Source organism: Myotis lucifugus, unplaced genomic scaffold, assembly GCF_000147115.1.
Source record: "Myotis lucifugus unplaced genomic scaffold, Myoluc2.0 scaffold_589, whole genome shotgun sequence".
In the NCBI taxonomy this organism is placed as follows: Eukaryota; Metazoa; Chordata; class Mammalia; order Chiroptera; family Vespertilionidae; genus Myotis; species Myotis lucifugus.
The window spans coordinates 295,335-319,530 of record NW_005871637.1 but is presented as its reverse complement, the minus strand read 5'-3'; the positions used below and the strand labels follow the sequence as shown (position 1 = coordinate 319,530).

Below are 24,196 nucleotides of genomic sequence, written 5' to 3'. Positions count from 1 at the left end.
AAGTAATGCTTATTGTTCTGCAGGAGGCACAATGACAGAAAACATAGGAAGGGCCAACTTTCCAATAAATCTAAATCAGAGAGAAAGTTATCAGCTGACTTAGCTTGGAAAGGGCATCCTCACAGCCAGCATGGCACTCTGGTTTTGATCGTGTTACTTGATCCTCTTCTTTCACCTGGTACGGGGCCTGAAGGCCCTGCTTAGGCTCTATCTCCTCCAGAACGCCTTTTTTGACTGACCACACAGTTCAACTTTTTTCTTTCTTTCTCTGAAACTGATTTGTGGACACTGTGTACTCCCTATAGACTAACCCTCCTGGTTAAGGCCCATGTGATATTCTCCTCCCCATATTGTCTTAAAGGGCCTAATACACCTTATAATGAGCATTTGTTGCCTGACTAGTTGTCACAGGCTGAACAGAAAATGATGGTCAGAAATCTGCTTGCTGGGATAAAATAATCTTAGAATAATCAGAGATGAAAGAGAAATATCCAGGTACATTCCTTTTAGGATAAAAACTTTATTTTACAATTTTATAAAGCAGCTTTACATTCAGCACAATCCATTTACTTTGTATAGAAACAAAATACCTTTCCATCTGCAAAAAATCAAGTTTTGCTGTATATAAAACTAACATGTGCACATTGTGCTTAAACTGCAAAGTCTGTACAGCTTTACAAAGGACTACCCTTCAGAAGGGCATCCAGTAAACACTTTATTGCATATTTAACACATGGTATATAACCCACATGTACGATGGAGGAAAAACAAGAAAAACAATTACAAGGAGGATGCGGATAGCAGCTTTCAGTGGAAGTTTGTACAGCGACAAAGAAAAAGGACTGCCACATCTCGAGAGTTGTGCTTGAGTGTCATTTTTTGTATTTGCTCACATACACTGGATGGTTTTTGGATGAAGCCTTTATGTACAGTAACTGCTAACGGGTCAAACTTGACCTTTATCTGAAACTTTTGGCTGGTTTCAAAACTGAAGTGGCAATAGATTTAACTTAACATCAAAGCTAACTCAAGATAAGTGTAAACTAATACCCATAATCTTGAAACAAAGACAAATTTAAAGAAACAAAATAAAACTTCAAAACACCTTCCCCATTCTCTCTAAGCACAGAGTAAGTAAACATTTTTCATGATTAAAAACCCTAGAAAACTCCATAGGTGTTTAGGAACAAAAGTGCAATGGATGGTCTTGGGCAGTGTTCCTCCACGTATGCCCCCAGATCACCTGCATCAGAATCACCTGAATGCTTGTTAAAAATGCAGGTTACCATGGTTCACAGGCAGATTTACTGAATATCTGGAATCTGTATTTCAGTGGGTTCCCAGGTGGTTCTGAGACATCGTGAAGTTTGAGAACCAATAGTTTGTACTGATGGTGCTGCTATAGGTTCAACTCACTCTCTTAGAAAATTCTGGGATCACAAGAAAAATCCAGTTGCTGTTGCAATGTGGAAGGCAGTGTGAAACCAACAGCAATGAAATAGCAATGCCATTTCTAGATCAAAATGCCTTTCCTTTTTCAGTGGAAAAGGACAGACACATTGTTAAGGCACTGATATTTGTCACAGAAGCAGTACCATATTGTTTTTGTTGATTCCCTTAATCTGAAGTACCAGTATGCAAACACAAGGCAGTCTGGACTGTTCTAATATAATAAGAAATACAATGAAGTAAAAAGGGTTCCCGGATTGGAGAACGTTTATTTTTGAGCACTGAAATTAAAAATGAAGGCATTCAGATGTTCTTGTTAAGACATCTAATATAGAAGAACTACAAAGGTCAAAAGCTATGGGGAAAACTAATAACCCACAACTGTTTTGTTGTGGGTAAAATAGAGTTGTGATGTGCATTTAATACAGGTCACCAATAAACTGCACTGTTTGTGGTGACCCCTGAAAGTGTGGGGTCTCATATTCCAATCTGTCTAAGTTATAGTACTGATTTAGTGTACTGTCAGACATTAAAACAAAAGACAGAAAAATCAACCTCCTTTGGTTCTGACCTAATGCTTGAAGCCCTACAGCAGACACTGCCCAGGGTATGTGGGGTAAGAAACCTATAGGCATATAAGGGTATAGTGAGATATAAAAGCCAAATAAAGTCTGATTACATATACAATAAATGCAGTAACATCACTTCTATCCAAGAGCTTAAATAATTTAAAATTAAAATTGCAAAGGAAAAACAATGATGCGCAGTCAATGATTTCAAAAGTTGACCAAGAATGATCTAAGTAGGAAAAAACCCCTTCTGTGATTCTTGTATGTAATATCTAATCTAGTATTTTTTCTTAAGGGGGAAAATCCTAAAGATGTGGACTTATTAGAATTACTAGCTCCTTTCCAAATTTAGGTTTATATATAATAAAATTTCCTAAATAATGAACCAAAAATGTCCCCCCAAATAGAAAAAACTCTTGTGTGTAGTCTGAATTGAAATAGAAAATTCTAGATAACAACAAAAGAAACCAATCACAATGGAGATTGGGGAGGGATAGTCTGATTATCAAACCTTTACTGATTGTAGATCAAGTTTCATAAAACATAATATTTTTGTAATTTCTTGTGCAGTCAACACGTTTCATTTTAGTTGTGCTTACATTACATAACTGTGAAGCCTGAACACCGACTGTGTTTTAATTTACACATCAAGAAAACCAGAAATTCAAAATATTCTCCATATATAACAAATTGAACAAAAGCAACAAATGCTCATTTGCCCCCAAGAAGTTAATCTATAGAAAAAACACACACATCATTTAAAAAAGTTGCACACAGTCCACTATTCAGGCTACAGGTAAATATTCACTGTATTACAGCACATTATTTTTTTTAAAGTCTGCTTTCAACATAAACATAAATAATCACATTTTAAAAGCACCCCATACTAAGTTTTCAGGTAAGTGATAGCCAGTTGGCCAGTAACAGCTACTTACCATTCATTTCCCCAAACTAAGAGGGACTGGGCTACCTGTGGAACTGTACAGGGTGATAAGCAAGGCAAGATTACACATTTCTGTTCAGCCCCCTGACTAAACACTTTCCTGCTCTGAATGCCACCTACAATTCTAAACACCCATCCCATGGAATGCCGTTATCTCAGGAGACTGGTTTTAAGGATCATGTATCACTTTGATGTCATCCACAGAAACCTAGTCTCCGACCTTTCCACACGTGCCTCTGCGCTGCTGGCAGGGCCCGTAGTTTCTGTGTACAGCAGAGACTGAAATAGGCTTTTGGTTGTGAGCTCTAGTTGTGCTTTGCCCTGCTGCCTTTAAGGTAGCTTTTCCACCTCTTGACGAATTCTTTGAAGATTGGGGACTCATCAATGGTGCTGAGGAGCTGCAGCTGATTGATGTGGGTGGTGTGATAGTCCCAGCGGGCCAGGTTGGGGGCGATGCCAAGCATGAAGTGCCGGAGGTCATAGATGGTTCCTGAGCCAGTGTCGTACAAGGGGAGCATGGCTTTCAGGGATTCCATGCCATGCTCATACAGGGACCTCGCTTCTTTCCCGAGTTTTTCTCCTGCAGTTTCTTTTAAGTCATACAGCCCAATTAAAGAATACATAAAGCCATTTAAAACAAAAGAGCTAGGTGTGGTTGGATACTCTTCATACCAGTCATGTTTATTCATAAACACAGCTTTAACTCCATGCTGCTCTGATAGAAACTTGTAAGGGGCTGTTGCCCTTAAAGCTGAATTGAGGAATATGTGGTCTTTTGTTAATAGATAGGCCCTGACTAACGTAGAAATGGCTTGCCCTTGGGCCATGGCAGAGTACCACCCTGGCTCTAAAGACTTGAACCCTTCCCCTAACTTCCGGGTTACCATGATTGGCCAGCCACCTTTCTCATCTTGGTTCCTTACCAGCCAGTCACTGGCAGCGAAGAATGCAGCCATGTGGGCTGTGGTAGAGATAGTAATGTTATCAAGGAATCCTTTCCCTTTTGCAATTAACCTGACCACCTTCTTGGGCATGATTTTGGTTGGCTTGACAGCTTTTGTGTTGGAAAGACCCACTCCTTTCCTGAGGTCAGTGACCAGGTCCCTGGTAACCGTGCTCCACGAAGTCCTGGGCCCAATGCCGTAGTATATGTCTCTTTCTTTAAAAGCAATCAGCTGGGTATTGGAGACATAATGCACAGTGAAGAGCTGGTTCTTTTCTGTAGTCTCTAGAACCACGGACACACTTCCGTTTGTCAAGAACTTGAGGTCAAATGAAATAATAAAATCTTTTGTGTTCCCCAGTTGCAAAGATACACCTTCACTGGTCTCTGTAGGGAATAAAATATACCAACAAAGACTGATTAGAATGCAACCTCTTTGTGTTTAAAAGTTAACTATAATTCATCCTTGACAACCACTGACCATACAAAATTAATGCTTCAATATTTTGTGTCAGGTCATCATTATTATTGTTATTGTTATTTTTACTGAATTAACCACAAATGATAGGATTGGTGAGTCCGTGATGGCTGTGAGCACCAGGCTAAAGCTTTTATCTTTTGGCCTGTGTGGTTAACATTAGATGGTTACATAACATAAGAGCAATGGCTAAGGTATTGTTGATCAAACTGCCTTTCAAATACCAGCCGATCAATAATCAGTGACTATTTCAGTATACCCATTCTGCAAAAAGAAAAAAACAGTCAAAAGCTAGCTGAACCCAGGTTGTCTAGTCTGGCTCTCAATTACTAATATCTCATTTGATATTAAAAATGATAGGTTGTTTTCAGATATTTGCTGGAATTGTGAATAAAATTTCTGGTAATTAAGGAAGAATAGGATGATGTAGTCAACAAAAAGTGAGGGAGATTGAGGGAGGTAGAGGGAGAAGCACAGGCTTTGGAGTTAAAACAAACAAACAAACAAACAAACAAAAAACAGCCTTGTATAAACTCTTATTCTGTCACTTACTAGCTTTGAGATGTTCAATAAATACACCTCTTGGAGTCTCAGTTTCTTCACATGTTAAATAGAGATAATATTACTCTGCAAAGTAATTGTAAGGATTTAAAAAAGATAGTGGCTTGGCCCGCTGGTGCTGCTCAGTGGTTGAGCATCAACCAATGGACCTGGAAGTCACAGTTCGAGTCCAGGTCAGGGCACATGCCTGGATTGCAGGTTTGATCCCGTGTGGGGTGTGCAGGAGGCAGCCATTTGATGATCCTCTCTCATCACTGATGTTTCTAAATCTCTCACCCTCTCCCTTCCTCTCTCTGAAATAAAAAAAAAAATATTAAAAAAATAGTAAAAACTATTTAATTTGGCATATTATCAAATAGGAAATTTCTCCTGCATATTTACAGTGCAATGATGGCTGGCTCCCAGAAAGATGACTTTCTGTGTACTGCTGGGCTAGATCTACCAAGCAAAGAAACTGAGCACATTAAATCAGACAGCAGCAGCAGCAAGAACAAGAAAAACAACAGAAAATATCGTACAAATTTTTTAATATTAAGGATACCAGTAAATGTAAATATCTTGATCTTTATAGAGCTTAAATATTCAAAACACATCCACATGTATTATCTCATTTGGTCCTTACAATAATCTACTGAGGCTGGCATTACTATCTACTGAGCAGGAATTACCATTTTAGAGATGAAGATATGAAGGCTTTGCAAGGTCAAAAGGTTTGCCTAAAACCAAATGCTAAGTAGTGGAGTAGGGACTAGAAACTAGGATTCTTGAACCCAAGTTCAAAGACTGTGAGAAAGAAATGATATTGGAAGTAGCATTCTCATGAGAATAATCAGTGAAAGAGTTATTTCTCATATATATATAGCCATAGAATCAGATCTGCTTTGAGGAGTCCTTGAGGAAATCTTTAACTGGGAGCAAAAATTAGAAATGTGAGCTGATGACAGTGCATAATGTATACACTGTGATTAGTTCGGTGAGTATTAGCATGTTGAATTGATCATTAACTCTCCCAACAGTGGACTTTACCAATGTGGATATAATTAATCCAAGGCTCTTAATTACTTCATTTGATGGACAATTATGGAAACTGAATTAAGAATGAGAACATCTTGATAGACTTATGCAGGCTTTGAGTGATATTTTTAAAAAGTGATTTCAAAAGTATACTTCTAATACAGTAAAAGTCCATTTAATCTGGAAAATGTCAACATGCAATCTCTCTCTTACCTAGCATTTTTCTGCATCAATAGTAAAATGGAATCTGATGCTCAGTATATCCACGAACCACTACAGGATTCTGTTGACTTATGAATTACTCAAGGTTAAATTATATTCAGCAAAGCAGACTATCTTGAGTGCTACTTATTTTTTTCATTCTTAGGGTAATGCCTCATTAATCAGACAAGAGTATTAACTATTACATACATTTTCACCAAAGTGGGTAACAATGGCCCATCTCTAGAAGTCCAAATGGGAGGAAGCTAACGAAGTACCCATTTTTCTTCCAGAATTATATTCTGATTTTCACTTTATATATAAAATTCCAATGAAATGATATGGTTTAGTCAATCACCTTATGTCTCAATATAACAGATTAGTTCAAAGAACTCAGCAATGAATGATGATATGGGATGTAACCTTTTAAAAAAACCATTACTAACTTTCCTAAAACCTAACACCGCCATACAGAGAAGTCACAATCTCTAATTTAAGTCAATCTACCAACAACCATAATCTTCACAACAATTTTATGAGATAATTTTTAATTTCATTTCATAGATGTACTGAGAAGGATGTGAATGGTAGAAAATGGAACTGACTATGGTGTGGCAACCATAGTGCTTTAAATCTAGTAACAGAAAATTTCCTAATTGCTTGAAATCCACGACCCCTCCTCTCTGAGCAGTTATTCTGAGGAGTCTCTACAAGTGTCTATTTTTAGTATGTGTTTACATGTACTTAGGCAACAAAGAATAATAAACATTTAAGAGTAGTCTTAAATCAGTATTTTCACATAGTACACAAACTGTTATGACTTATTTAATCAACAGGTTTACTATGTGGAATGAGAAGAGGCCTTACTCAAAATCTCCAGGACCACTGAGAGATAAGGGTCAGGTAGAAGAAGAGAAGCTCACAAGAAGCCTGAGAAAGAATGCTATAGAAAGAGGAAAAATGATACCGTGGAAATGAAATAAAGAGAGTGCTTTGGGAAAGAAAAACTAATTTAATAGAGCAGGACAGGTATAAAGTTTTAATTCATTCCATCTTAAAATCAGGAAGAGGAACAAAATATTATTCAGCAAATAAAACAAGAAAAAATATGCTACAGGTGCATGTAATAATTCTTTCTGCTAGATGATTTTGTCCCCTTCAGGGCAAAAATATTCAAGGCCAAAAAATAAAAAATAAAAGGCCAACAGTATTCAGGCGTTGGTCCCCTAGAGCCTCATCTCACCTAGACCTATGCTTTTATGTACAAGTCCCAATTTCTTCTCAACAGTGATTCTGTGAATTTATCTCCCATGAGGTCTATATCCTCTAAAAAGCCTCATCTCCTATACTACTGCCTTAATAAACAGACTCACCTCTGGGATTTCTTTCTCCTGCTCTGAGCAACAACCCCCATGTAACTCCACTCACTCTCCCTCCAACGTTTGTATTGAGTGCAACACCAGGCACACCCAGGATATCAAAACAAGCTCTCCATCCCCAGCTAGCACACTCCCACCAACAGGGAGTTCCAACTGTGAGTAGCTTTTGTCCTACTTGCAGAGGTACTGTCACACACAGAGTTCTCTTTTTCACATGCTTAAAACCACATCAGGAAGTAGTTTTATCTCCAGCTACCGGCTGAAGAAAGAAGGGCTAAAGTGAGGGTTCCTCATTTCGTATGAGGGGACCTATCTTTGTATTATCCAGGGCATCCAAAAGTGGACCATGAAATCTATTGCTCTAAATAGGATAGAGTTCAAAAGATTGCTCTAGAAACCTTCCAGCACTTGAAGAGATCAAGATGAGGGCTGCTGTTTGCCACCCTCATCCAGACAACATTTTGTAATTAGTGCAAAAATAAGCCCCTTTGGTGCACCCCAAACCAAATATCCTTTTGCTTTGTCCAAGCATTTCCTGCTGCAATAAATTACCTCTTAGGTATCACAAGCTAAACATCCTTAAACATTTCCACATACTTTCTCACCCAGCTAAGCCTGCTGTCTTACAGTAAGAAAAGATGTTCTATGTACTGAATATCACAGAATACCACAGGAGAAAAGAAGTACTAGTCACAGAATAAAAACGAAAGGTCACCCACTATTTGTACTGCATTAAGCACTCATAAATCCATTACTTAAGGCCATCCAGAATGAGTAGGTTTGTATTGTGGCTTTCAAGGTCTGTGAATTACACAGTCATCAATAAAGGACAAGGAGAGAATACAGAAGAGGGCTTATAACCTTTTCTCTTTCTATTTACTGACTGCAAGGTTGGTGGGAGGGAGGAATGAGTTCTATTTTTGACAACATTTCCCCATAGAGAAGTAAAGCCTGAGGTGCTAACTAAAATTATTTCATTGTCTTTTTAAGTAATGGACTCATTAATTCTCATCGATATTGATTAGTGGAGGAAAATGCATTACATCCTAATTAATGAGACTGTCTTAGTAAAAGGGAAAATGTTGCATAAAGTTAATTTGATTTTATAAATGATTTTATTAATGAAATGGTTTTATGTGAAATTTGAGACAATTTAGTACATTAACAAAATTCAATATGGGAAGCAGGCCTAGTTGGTAATGCTGTCTTATCTTGAAAAAATTTAATAGCTACTGGTAAAAATATGCAAAGGAAAGGCTGGTTCTTTCTATAAGGGAAAACTTCTACCTTAATGCAAAATAGTTTAAAAATTAAAGAATATTGTACTGAAATACACAAAAAATTTCATTCTTGTGGGACACAGATCCCTGGAAGGAGATGCACACCACGCAGTAACCTGGATCTTAATATTCAATCTAGGGCTTGGCTCTTCACCCAGAAAATATGCCTTCTATAACCTTGAATTTTTTAGCTGTTCCTTTTTAGGGATTTTACTTTAGTGACACCATTTGTTTCTTTATATACGTAACATGAAAGGTTTGCTAATGTGTGTGTTTTTAAAAAAAACAATTTAAAGAGTATCAGATGCTATAAATCAACATAAAATTAGCAGTCACACAATACCTCACTTACCTGGAGCAATGAACTGTTTAACGTTGGTGAATCTGGACTTATCAGCCACACTAGCCACAAAGCAGCCCTTTGGCACGGTCCAGTCATTGGGCTTGTTGGCTTTGTCTCTATCTTCTGCTGTTTCATATACTTCTATATGAGGAGGTTTCTCAGTTAGATTCTTGCTATAATGACTTAACCCATACTGTGCAATTTGGATCGGGTAGAAATAGCCTTGAGGTCCCCATTGTGTAGATAAAGGTACACCTATAACATAGAGAAACAAAATAATCATGTCCATACATTTATAAGTTTGTTTGAACACCACTCTTCACTGTTTCACTTCTGGGGATATAAAGTTATCAGCAAAATTTGAGCTTCCTCATATAGTTTCCATACTTACTAAAAAATAGTACCCAAATTAACCAGATAGGAAAAACAAAATTAAACATTCATTTACTCGCATTCATTATTTGTTGACAGGCAGTAATGTAATGTTGTAGATTATCTTTTAAACTGACTTTTCATGAGTGGTACTGCTGCTCATAGCTATAGATGTTATATTTTATAATCCTGCTTCAAACATTCAAGTTTTGCACAATTTAAATACATGTAGATAATGTTATCATAGTTTTAGTCTAGAGTGTCAATCCTGAAATTTTCTTAAACATTTATACTTAACAATCAAGTTAATTACATACTCATCTCTCCTCCAATATCAAGATTTGGTCTCCTAAGTATATAATCTGATGGTTAAAGCATTTACTTAAGAACCCAGTTAAGATTAGGCAACTTAAAAGTATAAACAAGCTTGCGAAGCTTTTTCATATCCTTCATGTCAAAAGGTAATTCTTGAGAACAAGGAGTATTTTTAAAAATAAATTAAAGTGGTATGTTTAAACAGATTCTTGAAATAATTCATTAATAGATTATCCTCCTGTAAAGTTCTAAGGAAAAGTTATACATGCTTGGTGTCCGTATTTTATTTATTTTAGTAATTCCCTACATGGGAAATACAATCACACCACATTGCACAGACTATTGTATTGTTGCACCATGGGGTATGTGTTGAGACATAAAGTCCTATCTGTATGTAGTTCTAGTCCCAGCAGAAACTGGGAACCTATGAAACTATATGTGCTCTGATATAGTTTCAACACAGTTTAAGAAACTAGGGGCCACAGAGGTGAAGAAACCTGGGCTACAAGTAAGCTTTTTAACTTCTGAATTCCTTCTCCAAGGGGAGATATTTTTTCTCTAAAATTCAAACAGAATTATTTTCACTTCATAAAAGGAAAGCTTATACGTCTCATTAAAGATGGTTGATAACTATAATATACAACTGGCATGAGAACTGATAGACTGATCAATGGAATAGTAGGCCAGAAACATACTCTGGTATCCAAAATACTTTAGTATAATGACAAAGCTAGCATCATGAATCAGTGGGGAAAAGAGGAGATTATTTAATACATGTTAGGAAAAAAGTCTAAAGACAGACCTTACCTTTTACCATTTACCAAAACATTAACCAACTTAGCTGGATTAAAAAAGTTAAATGTAAAAAAACAAAAACCATAAAACTATTAGAGAAAATACAGAGGAACAGCTGATTATGGTGTGGCAAATGACTTTCTAAGCATAAAAGGAAAAGGTAAAAAAAAAATCCCTAAGTTTAGTAAATAGAACTGAAAATTTCTAAAGTTAATAAATCATAAGTAAATGAAAAGTCAAATTCAATTTTGCTTTCTGATCAATCCTAGGTTTGAAATACAAATTCAAATTGGACACCAATATAATCATAAGGAATTTCCATTGCTCCAAATTTGAAAGACAATATGTAATAGATTACAGGAGTTCAGAATAAGTTCAGAGAACATGGTATCTATGGATTGTCTAGTTATGAGGACTTTAAACCTCCACCCAGAGATGATGCCTGGCTAATCCTAATATATAAAAAGCCAGGGGCTGTCACAACAGAACAACCAGATGGATGACCGAACAGCAGGCTGTGTGGGGCGACCAGGCCGGCAGGGGGGCAGTTGGGGGAGACTAGGCTGGCAGGGGGTGGGAAGTTGGGGGCGACGAGGCTGGCGGCAGGGGCAGGGGGGACGTTAGGGGTGATCAGGCCGGCAGGCAGAGGCAATTAGGGGTGATCAGGCTGGCAGGGGGGGGCAGTTAGGGGCGATCAGGAAGGTAGGCAGGTGAGCAGTTAGGAGCCAGCGGTCCCAGATTGTGAGAGGGATCCTGGATTGGAGAGGGTGCAGGCTAGGCTGAAGGGACCCCACCCCCGTGCACGAATTTCATGCACTGGGCCTCTAGTCTGGTAATAAGACTGTAATTGGGACATTGATGGCTCCACTGAATGGTCTCTGTTCTTTCCCATCTCCTCTTATAGGAAAATAACTATATTTTAACACAAAATTTCTGAAGATCCCGTGCCTTGGCCTTACTGGTGAGAATTTTTGATTCTGAGGCAGATTGACGGAATAATCCTATTTGATCAGGTATGATCTTATTGTAGCTCACACCATCTAGAAAGTTGCCCTAGGTTGAGAATAAATTGTTCTTCCGTGCTAAGTCAGAGTGATGAAAGGTCTCTTGATGGTAAATTATGTATGTACTTGCTATATAATTAATACCTATAGTATCTTATTCCCCAACACAATCAGGATAGAAAAATGCAGTGGAGCAGAGATACCAACCTTCTACCCCACTTATGCACTTGACTCTGTCTCGGACTTCCACGTTGTAGCCTTCAAAGGACATAAACACACCATCAGGGTGATAAGGAGCTCTTTGTGCATAGACTTTGGAATAGCTATGAGAGAATTCAAACCTATCATAGCCATCATACTGAACTACCTTTCCATAAACATCAAAATATTTCTCTATCCAACTGAATGGAAGAAAGATTTCATTCCCCTCTCGTCTCCCTTTAATTGTGTGGTCATCATTTATGAGACAGTCAATTTCTTCATATTTGAGTCCTAACACCTTGCTTCCCCCATTGCTATTGAAGCCCCCAGCGACCGGGGGTGCTTTCTGCTGTTCCTGAAGAAATGCCTCCTCGGACTGTTTGGCCAGATGGTTCACATAGTTGTTACTCTCAGATGCTGCTGCTCTTTTTTCTAATCCATCCACTCTGAAGCCACTACCCAGGTGCCGTGGAAACTGGATCGCTTTGTCGCTGGAACACTTATTCCACAAAAGTACTGTGACCAAAGTGAAGAGTGCGCAGATGATAATCAAAGTCTTATAGTTGACCCGAGCTGCCAAGCAACGCATATTCAGACCATACCTATGGAATCAAGAAGAAAAATTCATGCAAAAATGTATTACTACTGATATTTCACAAGATAAGGCTTTATTTTTTATGCTGAATTACCACATTAAGGAAATTTTATTAATTGCATGTAATCTAATCAGATTTAAAATTACAAACTCAAAGTTTCTGGCATGATAAAGACAAGGCAAGAGGTGCTTTCCCCTTAAAATGCTCACTTGGCACAAGCCTCTAAAGCAGAGATTCTCAGACTTTCTGTTTGTAGCTCCATTTGTACCACAGTAATTTTCTCACAGAGCCTATAGGCCCAAAGAAATATCTAATAGTTCCATTTATTAAGTAGTTGGGCCCAAACAACTTAATACATATTTTTGTCTCAACATCTTAGTAGCTGTTTAAACACATAACAGGTCTTATTAAGGTAAATGCCAACATCCATGTGGCCAAATCCAACAGTGAATTTTTAGTGCTCATCCTACTTGACCTCTTCACAGTATAAAACAGTCAATGATTCCTTGGCTTCTAGGGCACCATTCTGTCTTGGTTCTCCTTACACCCCAGTGGCTGCTCCTCCTCAGTCATCTTCAATCATTCCTTCTCATCACCCTGAAACTAAAATGTTGGGAGTGACATAGGGTCCCAGTCCTCAAACATCTTCTTTATCTGTACTCACTTCTAGGAGATCTCACCCAATCCCATAGCTTTAAATACAATTCATATACTCCCCAAATTCTATCTCCAGGTCAGTCCTTCTTCAGAACTGCAGACATATATATCTAAGTTCCAATCCAACAATTGACATCTTTACTTGGAGGTCAAATAGACTTCTGAAATATAACACCCAAAACTTAACTTCTAATCTTTTCCCTCAATCTGTTCCTCATTTCTTACTGCTCAGACCATAAATCTTGACTCCTTTGTTGCTCACCCCATATCCAATCAGTCAGGAAATCCTATTGGCTCTACCTTCAAATTATGCCCAGAATCTGACCTCTTTTCTGTTACTACTATTACCACCAAATCAGAGCCACTGTAACTTTTCATGTGGAATACAGCAATGATGTCCAAACTGGTCTCTGTGCTTCTATCCTTGCTCTACTATTCTACCCCCAAGTCTATTTTCAACACAGCGGTCAGAATGATGCTTTTGAATATCAGCCAGATCATGTCATTCCAGTCATGATGGGAGAAGAATTTGAAGCTGTTGTCCCTGCTGGCCATATAGTGTACCAGCCAGTTGTGATTATATGTAAGCGGTCCTAGGTTGCTTGTTGCTGGGGTCATTGAGAAATATGAAAAATTTTGAGTTATTTATGTGCAATATATGGAATATTTCAGCCTGCTGAGAGTAAAGGGAATGGTCTCATTGCTGTTTGCTATGGTAGCTCTGTCATTTATTCTGTGGTATAAATCCATAACTACTTATTTTATTGTTTGCAATCCTCCATCCCCTTTTCCTCTCAATAAACTCTTTTGGCACCAATGAGATTAAAAAAAACAAAAAGCCCAAAATGAAAATGTTTAATGAAAAAATACACAATGAATTTCTGTTTTACAAGAAGGTTGATGGTGAATGTGCAATCCATTTACTACTTTTAATTCCAAGAAAGTTAACTTTGAGTCCTTGCCTGTCTGAAAACAACTTTATTCTGCTCTCACCTTTCATGAATAGTTTGGCAGGATATAGAATCCCTGGTTGCACTGTACTGTATTTTCTTTCCAAATGTTGTAGGCAATATTTTACTGTCTTAAAGCATTAAAGGTTACTGATGAGAGATTTGATTTCAGACTGATACTTGTCACTTTGTACATGACTTTTCTCTGGATCTTTTATCCTAGGAATTGTGCAGGCTCATGTGCATCACTATTTCAATACTTGATGTGTCCTTTTAATCTGAAAACTGGTGTCCTCTTATTCTTGTTTAATCAATGTATCTTCTTGTAGCTTTGAGTATATTAGTTTCTCTTTTATAAAGTTATCTCTGGTTACCTCTATTTTCTCCAGTGGCATTTTTCTGATTATTTTAGTCTCTCTTTCATGCCATTAGTTTTCCTCACATGCCTGGTGATCTCTGGTTACTCATTCATATTTGGGCCTGAATGACTCATTAGCCAACATAAATTTTCTCTGTTACTGTCAAGATGGTCTGGGTTTTTTTTTGTTTTGTTTTGTTTTGGCGAAATGGCTCTCCTGAGGGGGCCTCTGTGTGGGCTAGGTATACAGTGTTCCTTTAGGATGTGTAGGTGGGGAGCCAGCAGGCCCTGTAAATGCCAGAATAAAGATGGCTTTTTCTTTTGTTCTGGGGACATAACTTGTACTCAAGAAGCCTTAGTACAATTTCTCTAAAAAAAGATCTGTCTGGTGCTCTGCCTGGGTTCATGCCAGCTATCTGTAGTCCAAGTGCAGGGGTGAGAGAGGTATGGGAGGTGAGATGAGGGATATACTTGTGCCTTCTTGTACTCGAAAAGAGATCCAGAAATCTGTTCAATTATTACTCTTGGGGAGTCTTCCTATTTGTTGTTATTGGCTTCTTCACTTCTTATTTCTATACATTTTATTTCATCAGAGCATCAGGAGGAAAAGAAGGCAAAGATATGGCTTTAATCTTGGAAATCATACAGGTTTTAAGAGCTAGAATTCAATAACATTTTATCATCTGCATTATTAGTATGAGAAAATGTGTTGAATACTAAAAAAACACACAAAAAAGAAAATACAGTGTGGCATAAGCAAACCTTCAGAAGTAATATATTTATACATTGAGAATTTCCTTATATTGTGGTACAGATAAACTGATAATAAATGGTGTTTATTTCAGAAAAAGGTCCTTTATTAAAAACATTTACCTGCCAAAATTTGAATCATTTGTCAGCTATACCTAAAACGTAGACCAATTAAAATAGAAATATAAAGCTTTTTGTTGCATCTTTGAGAAGTGCCCATTCTCCATGACTCCGGTGAGAGTAATCCTCCTTGTAAAAAGTAGGCTACCATTGTGATGAGGCACATGAGGGGAAAGTAAAGAAAAATCGAAGTTAAAAACTTTCAATAACCTTTATGCCCAGATTTTATCTGATACCATTCCTCAATCAAAGCAATCAGGGCTTCTTAGAGAAATGGATGCTTCCAGGTCTGGGCCTTGCCATAACAGAAAACTTTTCAAATATCAATGGAATCATAATCCAGAAATCAAAAAAAGTTGAAGAGGTCAAATAAAAGATGATTAGAAATATATTGATAATTACTGAAGCTGAAAGATACCTTGGAGGTTCACTGCATTTTTCTCTATACTTTTATGTCTAAATGTTTCCATAATTTAGAAAAGTAGTATCATAGCAAAAAGACACAGGACAGGAATGAGCCTGAAAGGTCCCCTTCCCCACTAGTCAGAGTTGTGAGAATTAAGATGACCAAACCAATAGCCTCATATGTTAAAAAATCCTATTTTATAGAAAAATTGTGGCTAATAAAGTAGAAAAAAATTTTTAAATAAAAAAATTATGGGCGCCCTCATTAAATTACTAATTTAGGCAAATATTAGAGTAAGGTATATGTTTGATAGGGACATAGAGATTCATACTGTGCAAAGTAACACCAAATGTATTGTTTTCTAGTCACAAAGAGAAAGATGAAATGCTACAGTGAAGGATCAAATGGTCATTACCCTAATTCAGCGGTCAAATTCAGTCTCATTAATGGTGACTCATCTAGATACTGTGTCTCTTTTTAAAAAAAATTGAATTTATTGCGGTGACATTGGTTAATAAAAGTATACGTTTCAGGTATACAATTCTACAATACATCTGTATATTGTATTGTGTGTTCTCCTTCCATCACCATTTATCCTCCTATCCCCACTTCTACCTCCCTCCACCCCCCTTTCCTCTGGCAATCATCATACTGTTGTCTGTGTCCATGAATCTCCCTTTTTTTTTTTCTTTGCTTAGTACCCTCACCTATCTCACTCAGCCCTCACTCCCCCTGACAGCTGTCAGTCTGTTCTCTGCAGATACAGTGTCTCTTGATGAGTTAAAATAAAAAGTACATAACCTATCACATAGCCCAACCAAAAATGTTTAACTTAAATCTCTCAGGCCTTAAGATTTAACTTCTAGTTAATAGGAAATACAAGATATACAGGAACAAGTTAAGTATGTGAGCAACCAGATACATTTAGAAGGTAAAACATCCTGCAGGAGAGCTAGCCCTGTCTCCTCAATAAGTTTAGTGGCATACAAAGAAAAAGGGTACTAGATTCAATGAGAGAGAGAGAGAGAGAGAGAGAGAGAGAGAGAGAGAGAGAGAAGGCATATAACAACCAGATGTGAAAATTTGTCCTACACCAGGAAATTTGACTATGGACTTGATAAGAAGGAAAGATGGAAGGACATATGGAGAGATACTGTTAAATAAAAAAAAGGAGGTTATAAAACAGCAATATAGTATGATCTCACTTTAGTAAAAAAAGCGTATTTTCTAATTTTCATGATATTTGTTGTTTTTAACTGTATAAATTGAAAATTAAAAAGGTCAAAGAAATATTGTTAAAATGTTAAAAGAAATAAGAATAAATTTTAAGTTAAAAACGTGTATAAGTATTTAGCTTTCAAAACAGGCACTGACATTTTTGGAGAAGAGGGAGAGATTGGTGAGATAGGAGGAGGATGGAGAGAAAGAAAACCCTGATATTGGCATGCGGTATTAACTACCCAATCAGGCTTATCTAAAGGTAAATGTGAACATTTTATTATAATGTTGCTCAAATTGTAGAAAACTGACCATAGAAACTTTCAAATTTCAAAAAGTAGCCTGCATTGACATTTTGCTAAGTATAAATGATAGTAACTTTAAGAGCTAAAACGAGGGTTTTCTGCTGAGTGGTGATAAGCTTCCTACTTAACTTTAAAGCCTTTGCCACATCTATGAACTAGATTAACCTTTCAAGTTACAAAAAAAGTTTAAAAAACCCCATAAATAAAAAACTTTGAAACCTCATCTATTGCTGACCCTAAAGGTTTATTTTATTAGAAACATAATGCAATAAAATTTGATTTTAGTAACTGTGGAAATCTAAAACAGAAAATAACATTCAGTAAGATCATAAAGAAACTGGAAAAACTTTGCAGAAATAGATAAAAATTAGGGAAAACAAAATATAACTTAGTTTTTCTTTGGGAGAACAAATTGTTCTCTTCTAAAACGATCTGCAATTCAAAGAACTCTTCTGTGATAATTTACTTTTCAAATTCATTTTCTTAACAGAATATTTCAAATAACCACTAGAGTAATTCAATAAACATTAAAACTGTGAATATCACCATGAATTTTTAAAATATGAAGGTCATATTTCAGTTAAGAGCAACCTTAAGATAAATTTGTACAAGATTTCATTGAAAGAAATCATTGGCTTTTTCTTTCTTCTGAATAATGTAGACCAAAGCTTGCTTGCTCATTCTTTAATTATTTATATATCTAACAATTTACATTTGTTATAATTCTTTGGTACCAAGTACATAAAAGGAATAGGAGTTGCTCAATAGATAATCAAACTGACTATGTATATAGAAAATGTTATGAGACAAAAACTGTAAAAAAGGTTACATAAATTTGGTATAAAACATAAAGGAGGAAGCCTGTTACTGTCCCTTAACTTTGTAACGTGTTGAGGAAAGCTTCAAGGTGGAATGAGTAGAAGAAGATTGACAGACAAGTATTTGCATTTGCTATTCCTTCTGCCTGGTACTGTTTCCCCAAATATCCAGTAGCTTGCTCCCTTATTTCTTCAGGTCCCTGCTTAAGGGGCAACAGGTCAAAGAGACCATTTCTGACCACCCTACCTAAAATAGCAGTTCTCACCCTGACATTCTCCAGCTTTATTTTCCTTCTTAGCATGTATCACCACTTGATACTACATATACATACTTAGATTATTAGCCATCTCCACTTTAGAATTTAAATCCCACAAGGACTAGGATTTTGTTTCTCCTGGATTCCCAGCGGCTAGAAATGTGCCTGGTTCACCGGAGGCATTCAATATAGATTTGTTGAATGAACGAACAATGTTAAGTATGCAATTTTAAAAATAACAGATATTTAAAATGGATAACTTTGTTTTCTTTCCCATATTTGGGTATTCTGAAATCATAATCCAAATAAAAATGAACATAATGGATACAATAGAATATGGATTGTGACGCTGTATACTGGCCAACTCTTTAAAACAGATTTATAATTTAATTACTGCTCATGGTAATGTTCCATCTGTTTACTGTTTGATAGACCAAGATTTAAATTACACAAATGGTTAAGCATTCTGTGATAGCTCTAACTCAAAGGAGAACTGCCTAATATTTCTGGTGGTCAGGCTTCTTCCAATAATGTAAACAAGCAGTATTCTCTGGCAATTACAATAAAGGACAAACTGAGAAGGGAATTTTGCTAGTCCCCATTTTTTTAGAATAACAAAAGTTAAAGTAATCTTTGATACAAGTGGCCTATAATGCATCAAATAAGATTATATTTCTGGGTACACATCCCAAAGAAATTGAATAGGGAGTATATGGTATATTATATTATTTACATTTCAGAAATGAAGAGGCTAAGGTATAATAGTCCACAATAGCTTCACTAAAGAAGAGGACAGGAACAAAGCCAAAATAAATGAGAATTTAAACCTGATTAAAAATTGTATTTCTCCTATTTTACAGATGATAAAACTGAGGCTATGTGATGTTAAGTAATTTACCCTAGGTCACAAGATTACTTGATAGTTCACTTGAGATTTGAATTCAAGTTTGTTTGATTCCAAACCTTGTGTTCTAACTGACATGTCATAGGGTATCTTTGAGCAGATATATATTGTATTTCTGATGCTGAATACTACCTTCCCTAAGAAAATATTCAAATTTATAACAGGTTACCAGTTGTGAATTGAACTCAAAGATTTATAGGTCTTATTCCAGACAAAGTTGAATTCTGACCTTGAATTAATAGCTTGCAAAGGTAAAACATGATTTTAGGAAAAGTTATCTAGTATTCTAAAAATTTATTAGTATTTTTGAATTGTCTTCAAATTCAACAGTGTAATTGCATGCCATATTAATATAAGAAAATAGTAGAAATGACTCATAATTATGAATATTTAAGTATATACAGTCCAATAAAGCTACCCGGTCTCTAGGTAGATTAGAATAATTAAGCCCTTGAAAATAGGATCCCACTGGCCCCACAAATCCAGCAATAACTTACAAATGCATAACAAAGCTTCATTTCTGCTGATAATTATCATGATGCTCTGGGGTGGCTTGTTAAAACGAAACCTTTCTCTAGAGACAGAAATGGAGCATAATAACAGTTTCATCAGTCCATGTTAATTTGAGGCTTTGAAAATAATGTGTTGGTGTTCTAAAAATCCCAAGGTGGCAATATATGTCAGAGTAACTAGCATTAGTATAAAAAGGGAGGCTGTAAAAAGTATAAATCTTAAGGTAAAAATATTTTTATTTCATGATTGTCTTTTAATTAGGCAGGGGCAAAACAAAAACAAAAACAAAAACAAAAACAAAAACAAAAACAAAAACCACCCAAAAAAACCAAAAACAAAAACCCCCACAAAACTACAACCCAGGTTAAATGTTTTAACCTTTTTTTCTACTAAGTGTAATTTCTGGCAAGAATGTATAATATTGGATATAGACTGCCTGTAATTACCCTCAGAATGAAAATTATCTGTGGCATCAAAGCTCAAGTTTATCTGCTCAGTTACTCAAAACAAATCTGCTTTGAAACAACTTAACCCAATAGTTTAGCTTTCTCTGCTACTCTCATATCCATTGCCACGAAAGGAAAAAACAAACAAAACAAAAATGAAAAACTTCCAACTATAAAAATAAAGGAGACCCATCTAATAGAGAATGTTAACGGTATAGAAGCTGGGAAAGGTACACTGGTACTGTGCTGTATTTGCAAGGAGAGCTGAAACCATCTGCTGTTTTCTATTACTCGAGTGTGGAAGCTAACTTTCTTTTTTCTCCCCAGTTAAAAAGAAAATTGTGGTAAAATACACATAACATAAAATATATCCTCTTAACTACTTTAAGTGTACAATTAAGTGGTATTAAATATTCATAATGTTGTGCTACTATCACTACCATTTATCTCCATAACTCTCATCTTATAAAACTGAAACTCATTAAGCATTAAACATTAACTCTCTATTCTTCTCACCTTACCAACCTATAGTAACAACCAATCTACTTTCTGTGTTTATGCTTTTGACTACATTAAGTATCTGATATCAGTGAAATCATATAATATTTGTCTTTGTGTGATTGGCCTATTTCACTTGGTATATTCTTGTTTCATCCATGTTGTAGCACATGCCAGAAATTCCTTTCTTTTTAAGGCTGATTAGTATTCAATTGTATGTATATACCACATTTTGCTTCTTTATTTATCAACTGATGGATACTTAGATTGCTTCCATCTCTTGACTATTGAGAATAATGTTGCAATAAACATGGGTGTACAAATATCTTTTCAAGACCATGTTTTCAATTCTTTTGGGACAAATACCCAGAAGTAGAATTGTTGATCATATGGTAATTCTATTTTTAAGTAGTTTCTGATAGCTTTCCTGCTTTCTTGTATGACAAGATATCCAGGTTCATCATGGATGAACCCATGAAACAGCCATTCTTGAAAGAGTTCTAGTTGCTTTCAGTGGGAATATCTACATTATTTCTAATAGAAATTTCTTGACATTTCTATATTTCAGGTATATAAACACCCCTTTCCCATGTTTCAGTGCTGGTGTACTACTTTTAGATATATTAGTCATTTTAATAGTGACTGGAGGTAGGGTTATAGGGAATCAAATACCTATAGCCAGAATGCTATCAGAATCTGTTAGGATTAGGTTCTGCTATTAGCAGACACCAGAAAAAATATCCTTATGTGTTTAAGCCATTGTTATTTTCACAACAGTAAATTAAATTGTTGACCTTGAGAAGAATATACCTGCTAAAAAGGACTCCTCTTTTTAATTGAGCTCAAATTCATAATCAGAGTCTAGCAACCATTGTTTGCAGAACTCTCTCTCACATGTTGCATTTCAAGGAAAAGCCACAGACTGGGCTGTCAAACCTCTTAACACTGTGTACCTGCTCTCTGAGCCAACCCTTATAAGAGAACTCCTAGAATGGTATTTCAATCAATAGGACTGAGACTTTCCCCATCCACAGGGAGCTGCACAACTATATCCTCATTTGTATATTCACCAATCAATCAGAGCAGCTCCATTCTGACCAATTAGGATAGTGCTTTTTGGACCAATCAAACTCAAAGGATTTGAAACCCTCATTTGTATGAGAATGCACCAATCAGAGACTGGGAGTGGGCACTAGTGTCTATATTAGCAAGCTACTTTTGCCTCACTGGAATGTCCTTTAAGTTTCCTTCAAACTGTGTTTCCCCAGGTAGAGATGTGACATCAGAGCTGGAAATGGAGCAGTCATGCAGGAGTGGAGCAGAGCTGTAACACTGGGGCCTTCTCACCTGAGCTGTCTCATAGCCGTGGTGCTCCAACCATGATATATCACTATTGAGCTGTCATAGCTGAGCTATATCATAATTGAATTATTTGCACTACATAAAGTCACTCCCCCTTCAATGCACTTCAAATTGGGGGCTCCTGTTGCTGTTGAATTGGCAATAACATCTTTCAGTTGACAAAACTCAGAAGTAGGTAGTCTGGAGCTAATGAACACCTACATCATTAAGGATCTAGGTGCTTTCTATCTTTTTACATCACACTATGGCCCAATAAAAAATACTGAAGCCTCAGTCACCACATTTGTGTTGTGGCCCAAAAAGAAAAGGAAAGAAAGAAGAGCATAAGAGCATATCATCTCTCAGTAGAATGTCTTATCCATTGTAGGTAATCCTCAAATATTAAATTGAAATGTGTTTATTCAGGCATACAGAAGGTATGTATCTAGTCACAGTGTTTATAGTCATGTATAGTTTCAAACTAATCCATTGGCTTGTATTACCTAATATGGCAACCTAGTTTTCCCTAGTCCAGAGCTTTGCTGAAAATCATCCCCAGCACTGCATGGGTAGGCCCACCCTGCTACCCTAATCTACCCTCAAACCTGCATGAGACATATTAGGTTTTTTAAAAACCACATTTGAAGAATAAAAATGTTTGTTTTGTTTAGTTTTTGAAGGGGTAGGAGGAAAGGTTACAGGGAAAGGAAAAATTTAATGAGTAGTTTTACCATATGCCAGGTGCTGTACATACTTTAGTTACTGAAATCAACCCCTAAGAAGAAGCTCTTATTATCACCAGCATATAGTAGTTGAGAAAACTGAGTAGTTTTAACTCTGCTGGGAAAAAAATTATTAGCAAGCACAGAGTGGGATTTAAACCTAGATCCATCTGGCTGCAAAGTGTAGGTTCTTTACATCTGACCACAATAGCATATTATCTGGCTCCAAGTCACCAATTTACTTTCTTACCGACTAGATCAGAGCACAATGATTTGTCCTTGGTTTGTGCAGACATCTTAAACTACTAGTATTATGCAGCAACTTCTGAAACGAAAATGTTTCTGAAAACAGCTTCTAAATGTATTCAGCTTAATTCTCTCTCACATTTAAAGCAATAATATAAAGAACTAGGACAGAGAGCAAAGAGCAGCTTTGTATCCAGAAAAGCTAAACAATTATAGTGTAGCTAAAATGTTCTTTGAAGTATTTGTATAGTACTTAACTAAAAAAAGTGTCTGCTTCTTCTAAGCAATGTGTTAAACTAAGCATATGCTATGTAAATAAATCAGTTCAAAAAGGAGTCCCATGCTTTTCCAGCTGTGTGAGATTTCTCCCCTCATTAGGAAAGTCTGGAGAAAGAAAACCTAATGATGTGTTTACTCTGCATGGCTCTGGACAGGGGGATTTACAATACAAATTGGTAGAACTAGCCTAAGAAGTTCTACAAAATAGCTGCTGATAATGTTTTATCAAGTTTGGTGCAATCCTGCAAAACAGGAATGACAAAAGGGGAAAGGTTCATCAAGTCGGTTGCTTATAGTAATTTTAAACAATCATAAGGCATGAAGAGATAGTCTTGGCCATACAGAAGCTGTATGTGAAGAAATCAGTGCCCACACTGATTCCTAAATGTGAGAAGTGACTGGGCTAATTTTTAGCACAGAAACAGTAGAATGCATTTCTGAGCTACTTCACAAAGCAATGCAGAAAGTATCACATTGGGAAAAAAATAACTGAGAGAATGTGCTAACAAGAATTATGTGAGAACAATCTGTCAGGTTGTTAGATTATACTGTGAATTCTATTTGCTAGTTGACTTATTGTTTTTCTAATGTTTATGATAAAAGGAAACATCTAATATACCAGCTTTCTGCGCTATATAATCTTTGCAATTAAAAAAAGATAAGGTTAGCACCCACATTTTAGATTTCTCTTAATAACAGTTAACAGAATAGCAGGGCAGGAAACAGAGGGACCTTTGTTAAAAGGGAAGGAGAGAAAGAGACTATCACATATACTTCTCATATCTACAAAGTGTGTATTATCTCCTTTTCCAGATAGGGAAATGATATGGAGTCATCTGTTCACTCAACCACCTACTTACTAGCTTTGCTACCCCTGCCAGTTACTTCACTTCTGTGAATCACAGTTTTTTCATCAGGGAAATAGAACTAGTACTATCTACCTCATAGGTACCTCATAGGGTAGA

At 36.4% G+C, this 24,196-nt stretch overlaps 1 protein-coding gene across 3 annotated transcripts in view; it reads right to left on the bottom strand.

Moving 5' to 3' along the window:
- Nucleotides 1-500: 500 nt before the first annotated feature.
- GLCE (glucuronic acid epimerase) overlaps nt 501-24,196 on the bottom strand; it is a 97,882-nt gene continuing 74,186 nt past the window's right edge. For all 3 annotated transcript variants that reach the window (XM_023745857.1, XM_006104685.3, XM_006104684.3), the window contains 3 exons: nt 11,854-12,449; nt 9,170-9,415; nt 501-4,291 (listed from right to left, as the gene is read on the bottom strand). In XM_023745857.1, the coding sequence (XP_023601625.1) occupies nt 3,267-4,291; nt 9,170-9,415; nt 11,854-12,436 (1,854 nt within the window). In that variant the 5' untranslated portion in view covers nt 12,437-12,449 and the 3' untranslated portion in view covers nt 501-3,266. The remainder of the gene's footprint in view (nt 4,292-9,169; nt 9,416-11,853; nt 12,450-24,196) is intronic.